The sequence below is a fragment of the Podarcis muralis genome, chromosome 5, assembly GCF_964188315.1.
Source record: "Podarcis muralis chromosome 5, rPodMur119.hap1.1, whole genome shotgun sequence".
Taxonomy (NCBI): Eukaryota; Metazoa; Chordata; class Lepidosauria; order Squamata; family Lacertidae; genus Podarcis; species Podarcis muralis.
Window position 1 is genome coordinate 84,053,264 of NC_135659.1, and position 13,428 is coordinate 84,066,691.

Here is a 13,428-nt window from a genome sequence, read left to right on the forward strand (position 1 = left end):
GCTGTGATGTGAGTATACCGTATTTTTCGCTCTATAAGACGCACCAGACCACAAGACGCACCTAGTTTTTGGAGGAGGAAAACAAGGGGGGGAAATATTCTGAATCTCAGGAGCCAGAGCAGCAAGAGGGATCGCTGCGCAGCGAAAGCAGCAATCCCTCTTGCTGTTCTGGCTTCTGGGATAGCTGTGCAGCCTGCATTCGCTCCATAAGACGCACACACATTTCCCCTTACTTTTTAGGAGGGAAAAAGTGAGTCTTATAGAGCAAAAAATACGGTATGTGGTTGTGTGGGGGAGCTATCTCCCCAACTTAAATTATGCACCAGTGACTCCCTTCACCCCACGCAACAAATCACAATTGTGGCAGTGAGGAGGTTTGGAATATGTTGATTGAAATCAGGCTAATAGTCTGAGGAGAAATGAGTTTTTTTATCCCAATTTTTTTAAAAAATTGTTTTCCAAATTTTAAACAAATTAATGACTAATTGGGGGAGAAAAGGTTAAACTCGTATCTCTGGCATGGCAGCCTCGATCCAATTCACATGTTCTGGCTACTTTAAACAAACAAGCAAGCTCTGAAAGATCCAGTCACATGTCGCCTGGCCCTAACTAGAGACCTGTGCGTCTTGTGAACCCCACCAAGACGGCTCATCTCAGTCATGTATGTTAGGTCTTCTGCATTCACTCCATGTCTGAGGCTGTAAAAACAGAGGCTTAGCAAGTGGCAAGCAGAGAAGTTGGCTGGGTTTCACGGCCTCTGTCTGCAAATGAGGTGGTGGTCATTTTGAATCATCAATAGCCTCAAAACATTGCATTGTGCTATGTTTGGCATGGTAGGCCACAGGTTGTACAGGCCTGGTCCAATATCTGCAGCTGCCTTATGCTTTGACAGACCATTGGGTCAACTAGCCCACCTCCAAAGGTGTCACCTAGCCGTGGCTCTCAGGCAGTAGTCTTTTCTAGCCTGGTGGTTGTAAATCTTTTTACAGAGAGATATCCCACAGATCAATGTGCATGTAAAATATAACCTCTACCACTGAGCTCTGATTCCTCCCTTGGTGTGCCTCCCTAAATTGTTTAGAACAGTGTACTAATGTAACCATGGCTTTAAGTATATGGACCTCTGTTGGCAAGGTGATGTCTCTGCTTTTTAAGATGCTGTCTAGGTTTGTCATTGCTTTTCTCCCAAGAAGCAGGCGTCTTTTAATTTCGTGGCTGCTGTCACCATCTGCAGTGACCATGGAGCCCAAGAAAGCAAAATCTCTCACTGCCTCCTTTTCTTCCTCTTCTATTTGCCAGGAGGTGATGGGCCCAGTGGCCATGATCTTCATTCCCCCCCCCCCCCCCAGTAGTGATGTATGGAAGTGAGAGCTGGACCATAAAGAAGGCTGATCGCCAAAGAATTGATGCTTTTGAATTGATGCTTTTGAATTTTGAATTTGAAGAGCCTCAATGGGGCTCTTGAGAGTCCCATGGACTGCAAGAAGATGAAACCTATCCATTCTTAAGGAAATCAGCCCTGAGTGCTCACTGGAAGGACAGATCCTGAAGCTGAGACTCCAATACTCCGGTCTCCTCATGAGAAGAGAAGACTCTCTGGAAAAGACCCTGATGTTGGGAAAGATGGAGGGCACAAGGAGAAGGGGACAACAGAGGACGAGATGGCTGGACAGTGTTCTCGAAGCTATGAACATGAGATTGACCAAGCTGCGGGAGGCAGTGGAAGACAGGAGTGCCTGGCGTGCTCTGGTCCATGGGGTCATGAAGAGTTGGACATGACTAATCGACTAAACAACAACAACAACAACTAATGTACACTGTGTACTAATGCACACTAATGTACTAACTGTTCAGAACAGTGTTCTTCAGCTTTCAGTCCCTAGATGTTGTTGAGACTACAACACCCATACTCCCTGATGGCTGACTAAGATGGATATGGATGATGGGAATTGTAGTCCAGCTACATGAAGCCCCAAAGTTAAAGAACACAGATTTAGAACACAGTGCATATACTGTAGGTGACTAAGACTATAAGAAGAGTCCTGCTTGATTAGACCAAATCTGGTCCAGCACCTTTTTCTCACAATAGCCAACTGGATGCTTATGGGACCTACGCACAGCAGCGCTCTTCCGACTTGTGATTCGCAGCTTCTGGCATTCAGAGGCATACTGCCTCCAACACTGGGAAACACCCAAACTTAGTTCTTGGCTTTGTTCTTGGAAGCTCTGTAGAACCTCATTAGGCTGCTGGCAGCCTGACTTGAAAACAGCTTGTAAAAGCCATAAAACGAATGTCGAAAGCACGGCCGCGCACATTCTGCAACGGATGTGCAATTTCTAAATGAGAGACTGTAACCAAATGTTGGCTTTGAGATAAAGACTGACTACCAGTGCTTTCTTCTTCATTTACAGCCTTGCGAGCTACACCAAGCTAGAATCCATCCTGCCCCGGACTGCTAGAATGGGGAGACTCTCAAAGACCTAGCAGACTGCATTGTTATTGTAGGACTGGCAAGATGCATTTAGTCACTCACAAGTTGCACAGGCCTGTTGCACATTATGAGGTATTCTACTGAACATATCTAGTAAGGTCAACAAACAAGGAACCAATTCTGAAACCAAACGACTATTATCCTTTAATATTTCTTTAGGAAAAAGAACATGGATTGCATTCAGTGCCATATTGATGGGGTTGTTCTGCCAGCACAACCGTTTCTGATTGCCCAATTTATTGGTGTGCCTGCAAACCTGGGAGTAAACTCCACTGAACTCAACTGCATGGTGCAAAACACAACTTATAAAACATAAAGCATCTTCCACCAGCTGAAATGCAACCTTTAGGTTTTAATTAGAAATACAAGCATATCTTGCAATACAGTATTACCATTTAAATCAGGCACCCCCAAACTCGGCCCTCCAGCTGTTTTGGGACTACAATTCCCATCATCCCTGACCACTGGTCCTGTTAGCTAGGGATGATGGGAGTTGTAGTCCCAAAACAGCTGGAGGGCCGAGTTTGGGGGTGCCTGATTTAAATGGACAGCAGATGAGGATCTGGGGCAGTGTGATGGGTTCTGCCGCGCTGAACACCAACCCAAGGGGGTGCTACAGAGAATTCCAAATATGACACAGTGGATTGAGCAGAACGGAAGGCATGGGGCTGGGGGCATCAGATTTTGGCCTTGCACAGGGCGCCCCTGTTGCTAGTGTAAAGTTGGAAGCCCATCAAAGAAAGGAGGGGATGTCCACTCTTATCATTTTTCACTTCCTCAATGGCAATCTGACACAAACACACTTGAAAGCCTCCTTATCACCTCATTCCCTTGCTAGAGCAAGGAAGGTTTGTCAATTGCCCCAACACCCAAGCAAATGACATCATCACCTGAAAAAAAAAGTCCCAGAGTGGCACCCCACTGCATGCAGGGCAGAACTCGGGGTCTCAAATTTCAGTGTGTGATGCCAAAATTTGGTACCCCAGTCTCTCGCCTTCCATTCAACATCATAGTTGAGGCACCCCCTGCAGGGCCTCCGAGGCTCTGCGCCCAGTGCGACCCAATTACTTGCGCTCCCCAAAAGCCACCTCTGCTGCGTTCTCTCTACTACACCATGGCCAATGACTATTTCGAGTAGGATTCCAGGTGCACACAGCCAGCAGGGAAGGGAGGAAGGTGGAGGAAAGGGCAAAGAAAGAACTGTTCAGCTTCATCTTTAAGCCAGTGTGGTGTAGTCGTTAAGAGCAGTGGACTCGTAATCTGGTGAACCGGGTTCGATTCCCTGCTCCTCCACCTGCAGCTGCTGGGTGACCTTGGGCTAGTCACACTTCTGTGAAGTCTCTCAGCCCCACTCACCTCACAGAGTGTTTGTTGTGGGGGAGGAAGGGAAAGGAGATTGTTAGCCACTTTGAGATTCTCCTTAGGTAATGGTAAAGGTACCGCTGACCATTAGGTCCAGTCGTAGACGACGCTGGGGTTGCGGCGCTCATCTCACTCTATAGGCCAAGGGAGCTGGCGTTTGTCCACAGACAGCTTCTGGGTCATGTGACCAGCATGACTAAGCCGCTTCTGGTGAACCAGAGCAGCGCACGGAAACGTCATTTACCTTCCCGCTGGAGTGGTACCTATTTATCTACTTGCACTTGATGTGCTTTTGAACTGCTAGGTGGGCAGGAGCTGGGACCGCACAACAGGAGCTCACCCCGTTGCGGGGATTTGAACTGCCGACCTTCTGATCGGCTAGCCCCAGGCTCTGTGGTTTAGACCACAGCACCACCCGCGTCCCTTTGAGACTCCTTAGGGTAGTGATAAAGCGGGATATCAAATCCAAACTCTTCTTCTTTACCTTCATTGGTGACTTTAAAGGTACCAAGCAAATCTCTAGGGCAGGGTTTCCCAAACTTGGGTCTCCAGTTGTTTTTGGACTACAATTCCCATCAGTCCCTGCTAGCTAGGGGTGGTGGGAGTTGCAGTCCAACCAGCTGGAGACCCAAGTTTCAGAAACACTGCTCTAGGGTCAAGCTTTACAGATGAGAGGACATGGCTTCTCCACAGGCACAATCTCCTGCAGGTCACTTTTCAGAAATTAACCATTGCAGGGATTGTGGTATTCCTGAAAAATGCACTTTGGGTGATTTATTCAGACATAACAGCTTTTCTATGATGAGCATGTCTCTGCTGAAATTATTCATTATTTATAAAGCACTCTTGATTCATGCCATAGATCAAACAGCCATAATGTTTCCCTTTGTTTTAATTGTTATAAGAAGAGGGTTTGGATGTGTCATCCAGCAGCTCCTAGAAGCCAGAAATATTGGCAAAGGAGGAGGGCCACTCCTGTGAGGATTCTGGTGGCCATTAGTCAGCTATCTGGTGGAATAACTTTGTGGCAGGATCAGCCCCACCCACTTGGACTGGACATTGCTCCCTCCTCTGCTCCCGGACGCAAGAGGTGAAATGGATTTGGCCTCCCAGATGCAGCATCGCTTTATTTACAGCAAATAGGGACGGGTCATAGGTGTAGCAGGGGCAGAGCCAATTGGTACTCCCACCTACATCTCACTGCCACCCTGCTTCTGCACTGCCCGGGTAAGCGACAGCAACAGTGCTGGTGCCAGGAGGCCAGGTATATGACGCCACCCCTGCCTGCCACTCCTCGCTGGGTCTAATCTCAGAAAAGGAGAGTTTTTTTCTGATGAGAGGTTGCTCTCCAAGTCAGCCAGGACCTACGCAGGAGACAGAGCTGTATAATCATGCTATATGAATTATAAAATTAAGAAGTGGTACCTGAGCTGCTTTCCCCCTCCTCCCTCCCCAACTCTTTTTCCTCGCATGCCATGTCTTTTAGATCAATCTCTCATTTATTTTACTAAAGGGATTTACATACCTGCTCTTTCCCTAAATAAAGGAGCGAGATACCCAAATAAAAAAATAAGAAGCGGTAGTTGTAAGGCTATGATCTAAAACCACTTTTCCCAACCTTGGGGGTGTGTCCCCCCACTAATGCTGTTGAACTACAATTCCCATCAGTCCCAGATGGCATAGCCCAATGTTCAGGGATGATGGGAGTTGTAGTGCAACCACATTGAGGCAACTCATTCCTTTACTTAGCAAAACAAGGGGGCACATAGATGCTTTTACAGTACAATACTAAAATAAAGGAATGAAGGAACAGCCGATTGTAACACAGCGCATCCGCTAAGGAGATGTCCCTTTGCATCTCTCCACTAGTAGGGTTGCCATATTTCAAAAAGTAAAATTCCTGGCACCTGGGTGAGACAAGCAAAGGTAGGATAAAGAAGGGACTGCGGCTGCCCTGGCTCTCCTCTCGTCCTGGTTTCTATCCAGGCCTGTGCACAGAGCAAAAGAATGCCGGCAGGAGCAGCGCCCGCCCGCCTCGCTCTCTTTCCGCCTTCCTTCCCTCGACCAGGATCCGTGGGCTGGAATGGCAGCCTCCGCCTGGGCGTGCCACCTTGCAATGGCGTCAGGAGCAACCTGTCAGCTTCGGCTGCCTGGGCGAGACCCCCGTCAGCAAAACAGCCCCTTCCAGAGGTCGACCTCTCCCTCAGAGCCCCAGCTTATAGGAAAAGGATCCACCCAGTCCCCCGAAGGGCATCGGCGGGTTTCTTTATCTCCCGAGGAGAAGGAGAGGGTGGGGGAGCGCAATGCAACCCACCCAGCGCGTCCCGGGCGCGCGCAGATGCCCGTGGAGAGCGCTGCTCGCCTCCAAGGCAATCTCTCGGGTTTGGCGACTGAAGCGCCTTTGAAATAAACGCCGATCTGGGAAAGCAAACCCACATGGCGAACGCAACCGGAGACGGTGGTGGTAGGGCGGTGTGGGGGGAGTCCGGATCGGGGAAAGGGAGATCCACCGCGCGGCTTGGAGACAGACCGGCAGAGAAAAGAAAAGCGTTTACACCCGGCCGTGGGAATGCCCGCCGCCCCCGATCGTTGGGAAGGGGCGAGCCCGAGCGACGAAGGCAGGGCCAGGGCGCAGCAGCCGGCCTCGCCGAGAGAGCCACGGAGCGAAGAGACAGCGAGAAAAAGGAGGCCGCCCCGGCGTCCATCCAAGCCGGGCAGGAGAACCCAGGAAGGCGCGCTGGCTGCGGCGCAGGCGAGGCCCGTCGGAGGCGCGCGCGGGGGAAGGGGAGCGAGGGGAGCCGGGCCCGGGGCTGCCTTACCCGCCGCGGTGCTTGCTGTCCATCCGCTTCTTCTGCCGGACCGGCTGCAAGGGGATGTTGTCGGTCATGATGGCCGCGGCGGCGGGGAGGATCTCGCCTTCCCACCAGCAGCCTCGCCAGGCGCGGCCCAGCCTCTCCGCGCTCTGATGGCAGCGGCGGCGGCGGCGCTGCCGAGGACGACCGGGCGGGCTGGGGGCTGGGCGGCGACGCGCAAGTAACGTGGACGCTCACGCCGCCCCCTCCCCCGCATCTCCCCCTCCCCGGCCCACCCATTGGGCGGCGGTCGCCCCCGCCACTAGGCAACGCTGCCTCCCCACCCGTCCCCCGGCTCAACGCACCCCGCGCCGCAGGGTCTCTTCTTCGCGCCTTCCACCATCTCTCCAGGTAAAGGTGCTGCGCTTCTCCGCCAAGCTGCGCTTCCGAGCAGCCGCGGCCTTGGAGAAAGTTGCTGTCCAGGCTGGACGTCGAACCATCCCCGCAGCAAAGTCACTCTCCCCCACCCCCCTCCACACACACTTCCTGGTGCCAGGATATTTGGCTGGCTGCCAGGCGTCTGTGCCAGGTATAGGGGAGCTGGCTTGGATTGGCAGGTGACTCTTTCTTCAACCCTGGCCCTGGGGTGGCATCCTTCAGTGGACTGGAGGGCAGTAGGTGCCTGAGGGATTCTGTTTTACAAACCACAGCCCTGATCCCCAAGAGAAGGGGAAGACCAGGAACCTCAAGGTTATTGGCGGAGTGCTGGCACCCAGTATTGGAGGCTATTGCCTCACTCTGTCTAGTGATAGGGCCAGCCCCATAGCTGCTTGTTTCTCCTGGCCAATCTAAGAGTTTACCCACACTTACTTTTTGCCCCACTCTTTGCAGGCACATGTCCGCACTTAAAAGCTCCTTGTCAAGATGTTGTTGTTGTTGTTGCACTGGAACACCCACACCCAAAACCACTCTTTAGTGCTCAATCAGAGCAAACATCGATTCAAGTTTTCCACGGGTTGTTGTTTGCTCCAATGGGTTTTTGAACAGGAAGTTTGAGGCGGAGGAGAAAAAGGTGCTCTGACACAAGAGCTTCAAAGCACAGACTGTGAAAGGGAAGTGTGGTCAAGCCCTCAAACCTCCTCATTATTTTGTCCCACCTGTGTGCAGTGCCAGCCAGACACTTCAGAACCCCCTGGGCTGAAACCAGGCTGCTTAGATTGTGAGAACCTTTTACTTTACCCAAATTACTGTTAATCCTCAGGAGTCACAAGGCCATTGGTTGACCCAGATTAAACACAGTTGGGGAGTGCCAACACCAAGTTTTGAGGGACCCTTCAGGAAGTTGCTTCCTACTTTCCAAGTTGGAATGTTGTTGGACTACAACTCCCATCATCTTTGAACAGGGGAGTTGTAGTCCAAAAGCATCCAGAGGGCTGCAAGCTAGCTAGCCTTGCTGTTGCATCACCACTGCTCCTTCTGCAAGATGCTCAGAGAAAGCAGAGTGCAAAGCAATAGGAGTCTGCAGCTGCTTCTTCTTAATTTGACCCCTGCTTACTTCCTGCGTGAGAACAAGTAAACAGGCAATGACAGAAGGAGCAGTCATGGCCAGGGATTGGCAGTGGGTCCCTGCTGGGGCGTGCTGACTCCTGACAATGGGTATGTATGGGCAGTTGTATTTGATATGTGAAAAAAGGGACGCGGGTGGCGCTGTGGGTTAAACCACTGTGCCGCTTGGGATTCCCGATTGAAAGGTCAGCAGTTCAAATCCCTGTGACGGGGTGAGCTCCTGTTGTTCGGTCCCAGTTCCTGCCAACCTAGCATTTTGAAAGCATTAAGTGCAAGTAGATAAATAGGTACCACTTTGGTGGGAAGGTAAACGCTGCTCTGGTTTCGCCTGCAGCAGCTTAGTCATGCTGGCCACATGACCCAGAAAAACTGTCTGCGGAAGCGGACAAACTCCGGCTCCCTCGGCCTGTAAAGCGAGATGAGCGCTGCCACCCCAGAGTTGTTTGCAACTGGACTTAATTGTCAGGGGTCCCTTTACCTTTACCTTGATATGTGAGCACTGACCTGTTTATTGAGCATTCCTTCTGATTTTTTTTGCACAAAGTTTTCAAAGTTATACAGTTGTGGAGTAAGAGGGCTTTGTATGCTCTTGGAGGACTGATGCAAGACAATATAGCTAAACAGCTAAATCCAACTGACTTCAGCATGATTTAAACCAACTAAGTAGGCAAGTCCATAGCCCTCAAGTATAGAGTTTCTTTTCTTTGATTGCACCAACTGGGCTGAGAAGCTGTCACCATGCCATTGTCCTTTGATCTCAGTGCTAAATGTGGTCGTGTGTCACAGTTTGCCTATCGGCAGCTGGATTACCCTAATTGACTCCAGGAACTGGATGGTTGTCTTTGGGGAATTCTTGGCCTCTCTTTAACTCTGCTGTCCCATCCTCCTTTTCCCATAAAAACAGGTGCATCCCAAAGCTGCTTGATCCCACTGAGGAATTTGATTATCCTTGCCCACTGCTCTTCCCACTTCTTCATGTCATCTGTTAAATGCATATTTATCTCATCAGGACGACACATCTGGAAAAACTCAAGGCAACAGGACTTAGGGCAGACCGCATTAATCACTGCGGCAAGTACGCTGCAGAGCAGGGCCCAAGCCGAATGAATTCTATAAAAACTGTAATTTAGCTTCACTGTCTGCACACAGGGGTGATAAGAGATTAGTCCCAAGGAAAGGAAGGTATCACTTGTCTTAAAGTACTGTAACCATTTTGTATCCAATTCTCTGGGGAAAATCATTCTCAGGAAGAGAACTAGTGGTTGTGAGGAGGGCAGACGGTAAGAGAAAGTAGCTCTTACATGTGGCTACAAGTGTCAGGGCATTTGAACACTGTCCAGATTACCTAAATCATGGGTAGGCAAACTAAGGCCCGGGGGCCAGATCCGGCCCAATCACCTTCTAAATCCAGCCCGCAGATGGTCTGGGAATCAGTGTGTTTTTACATGAGTAGAATGTGTCCTTTTATTTAAAATGCATCTCTGGGTTATTTGTGGGGCACTGTTCATTTCCCTTCCCCCCCAAAAAATATAGTTCGGCTCCCCCACAAGGTCTGAGGGACAGTGGGCCGGCCCCCTGCTGGAAAAGTTTGCTGACCCCTGACCTAAATGCACAGAAGACTGGGCCAAGTGGCCAGGTTTGCACACTTCCTTCCAAAGGAGCCCAGGGCAGCAGTCATCACATTAGAACCAATCATTGCTCAGAATGAGGCATCATTCTTTTAATGCTCTCCTATGCACAATGGAACCACCACCCTACCTAAAGTAAAGTAGAAATATTAAGCATATTTCCCTGCTGTGTTAGATTACTACATGCAGGGAGCTACCTACATGGGAGAACAGTAGAAGACATTACCCATCACCTGCAGCAGGAGAAGGAACATTGCTCAGTGGTTAGAACATCTGCTTTGCATTCAAAAGGTCCCAGATTCAGCCCCTGGCATCTTCAGGTAGGGCTGGGAGAGAGCCGTACATGAAACCTTGGAGAGTCACTACCAGCCAATGTCAACACTAGGATAGATGGACCAAAGATCTGACTGTTCCTGAGAGTAGGACCCGAACGGATGTCTTCAAGTTACAATAAAGGGAAGTCCAACTAAACATCAGGAAGAACTTTCTGACAATAAGAGCTGCTTGACAATGGGATAGACTCCCTTGGAAGGTGGTGGGCTTTTCTTCATTGGAAGTTTTAAAGCAGTGGTTGAGTGGCCACCTGCCATGGATGCTTTAGCTGAGATTCCTGCATTGCAGGGGGTTGGACTAGATGGCCATTCCAGCTCTACAATTCTATGATTCTGTGGCTCTGTTCAAGGCAGCTTCCTCTGTTCCTAGCAACATGGGAGCTTGAATGCTTAAGAGGCCTTTAGCCTCCTTTTAGATTAGAAGACTGTTCCATGAAGTGCATTCAGATCCCAGTCATTGGCGAGGATCTCGAGGGGCTGGCTTCATCCAAGTTCCATCTCCTTCATAAATGCCCTCAACCCATTATATTCACTTTCTAAGGAGAGACAATAAAAGAACAGCTGTGAACAGAGACAAGGGAGTGCTCTTCTTGTGGTTTAATGGACAAAAAAAAAATCACTTAAATAAAAACATCTCAAAACAGAAGTGCTTCTGCAGCTGAAACAATCGTGATCTTGGATGTCAAAACTGAAATTATTAGCGGTACGGCAATGGTATATTTGCCCTAAATCTTCTCTGTGTCTGAGCACCGACAAGGCCACTGCAATTAATTGGCCAGTTAATCACTACCAGACTATAATAAGCTGTTAACACCTGTATCTCTGATCTGCTGGGATGGCTTTGATTTCCCCCCACTCTTCTCTCGCCCGCTTAGACAAGTGGGCGATAGCGGATATCCTTTAAACATACATTTAATGAAGCCCTTCATAAATCCATCAGCACTTGCAAACGGAAACTACAATACAGCTCAGGCTGCCACGTAGCTTTTGCAGAGGGGCCTTTTGGCATCTTTCTACTGATGCATCTGTGTGTTCTGTGGGCTTCAAAATATACGTTATGTATATAGCCTAGAAGGGTTTGGGAGGATCGGTTTGCAAATAGTAAAAATGAGGGGGTTTGCTAAGACACAGAGTAGCTGTTTTCTCCAGAGTTTGGCTAAAGTGTAACATTTTTATTTCTACTTTGGTGCTGTAAAGAAATAACATATTTCTGTCAGAACCATGCCTGCTGGCTCAAGCCCTATTCCTCCCCACGTCATGCCTTCAGTAAATGCAGGTGTACCTTTGCTAAAAGGTAAAGGTAAAGGTACCCCTGCACGTACGGGCCAGTCGTGTCCAACTCTAGCGTTGTGCGCCCATCTCACTTAAGAGGCCAGGGGCCAGCGCTGTCCGGAGACACTTCCAGGTCACGTGGCCAGCGTGACGAAGCTGCTCTGGCAAGCCGGCATCAGCGCAGCACACGGAAATGCCATTTACCTTCCCGCTAGAAAGCGGTCCCTATTTATCTACTTGCACTTAAGAGTGCTTTCGAACTGCTAGGTGGGCAGGAGCTGGGACCGAACGACGGGAGCTCACCCCGCCGCGGGGATTTGAACCGCCGGACCATGTGATCGGCAAGCCCTAGGCGCTGAGGTTTTACCCACAGCGCCACCCGCGTCCCACCTTTGCTAAAACAAAGGTGTAAAAACAGGGCTATATTCCGGTGGTGACCAAGTTGGGTGTTTGCTAGGACCCCATAACCAACAAAGGGTCTGCCACCCTATCAATGCTAAGATTCCCCCTCCCCAGAAGAATTGCAGGAGTTTAGACTAGATGACCTGTTTTGAGTCATCTACAATTCTACAACTCTTTTATTCCAAAGTTAGGTGCAGCCTAAGAGTTTCCTGGGTTGGTGTCATGGGCAGGTCGGACACAGAGGAACGGTGGGAGGAACCAGATGGGGAACCACCAAGGGAAGAAGTCTCGGAGCCTGGGGAATGGTGTTGGGACGATGGTGAGTGGTCAGAGGGGGAAGTCTGGGAAAAGGAGGTATCAGAAGCTGAAGAGGTAACAGGGTTTAGTGAGCAGGGGTGGGGTGGGTGAGAGAGTCTGTGACAGAGAAGTCCAGAATCAGAGGCAGAAGCTGAAGCAGGCAAGTGGAAGGAGAAAGGCCAGGAGGCAGATATGAGTTTGGCTGGTGGAGCTCCACAAGTGTGTCCCCCTCCTGCTGTGACCAGTTCCCCTCCCCCTTTGTTTCCCTGAACCAGAAGAGGGCTGAAATGGATGTAGCAGTGGCAGGCTACACACAGGGGCAGTCTCCCAATTGCTTGGGAAAAGTGACTTAAGGTGGCAAGATTCATACGGCAAGACCTACTGGGGATGAGCCGCTGTGTTCATTAGGCCTTGTAAGATTGTGTTTTTCCTCATTTACCATACCCATTGAGTCAATTGCCCATCTCCTACTACCCTCCTGAGAAAAACCCCACCCCACCCTCCCACTATGTATACGGGTCTGGTGACTTCTGTTTCAGTGTATCTGAAGAAGTGTGCATGCACACGAAAGCTTATACCAAGAACAAACTTAGTTGGGTCTCCAAGGGACACGGGTGGCGTTGTGGGTTAAACCACAGAGCCCAGGACTTGCCGATCAGAAGGCCGGTGGTTCGAATCCCCACAACGGGGTGAGCTCCCCTTGCTCGTTCCCAGCTCCTGCCAACCTAGCAGTTCAAAAGCACATCAAAGTGCAAGTAGATAAATAGGTACCACTCCGGCGGGAAGGTAAACTGCATTTCCGTGCGCTGCTCTGGTTTGCCAGAAGCGGCTTAGTCATGCTGGCCACATGACCTGGAAGCTGTATGCTGGCTTCCTCGGCCAGTAGAGCGAGATGAGCGCTGCAACCCCAGAGTCGGTCACGACTGGAGTCCCTTCAGGGGTCCCTTTACCTTTACGTAAGGTGCTACTGGACAATTTTATTATTTTTTTATATATTTCGACTGCGTCAGACCAACACGGCTACCTTCCTGAATCCTCATAAAGAGTTAACTCCTACTTGGAATAGTGCAATTTTACTCTTGGACAGTTTCAGGTTGCAGTAGCCTTATTGAGGTGCCATGCCTTAGCATCCCTCAAATCAGAAAAGCACAGAGTGATAATGGTTCACAATTCAGTTCTCTGCCCATTTTCGGTTTCCTGCTTCCTGAAATCTCCTATGCTGGGAGGTCAGTAAGGTTTTCAATGGTTATGGGCAGGAGCAGCTAACCTGTGGCAACTCCTATCA

General features: G+C 50.0%; 1 protein-coding gene across 3 annotated transcripts in view; it reads right to left on the bottom strand.

The window, feature by feature from the left end:
• Window positions 1–7,184, bottom strand: part of ATP9A (ATPase phospholipid transporting 9A) — a 107,936-nt gene extending 100,752 nt beyond the window's left edge. Inside the window, exon 1 of one of the 3 annotated variants that reach the window (XM_028735219.2) lies at window positions 7,012–7,184. In XM_028735219.2, the coding sequence (XP_028591052.2) occupies window positions 7,012–7,049 (38 nt within the window). In that variant the 5' untranslated portion in view covers window positions 7,050–7,184. Of the gene's footprint in view, window positions 1–6,673; window positions 6,861–7,011 lie in introns of those variants that run through there. The other 2 variants (XM_028735217.2, XM_028735216.2) reach the window with 2 other exon arrangements.
• Between the last annotated feature and the right edge of the window lie 6,244 nt (window positions 7,185–13,428).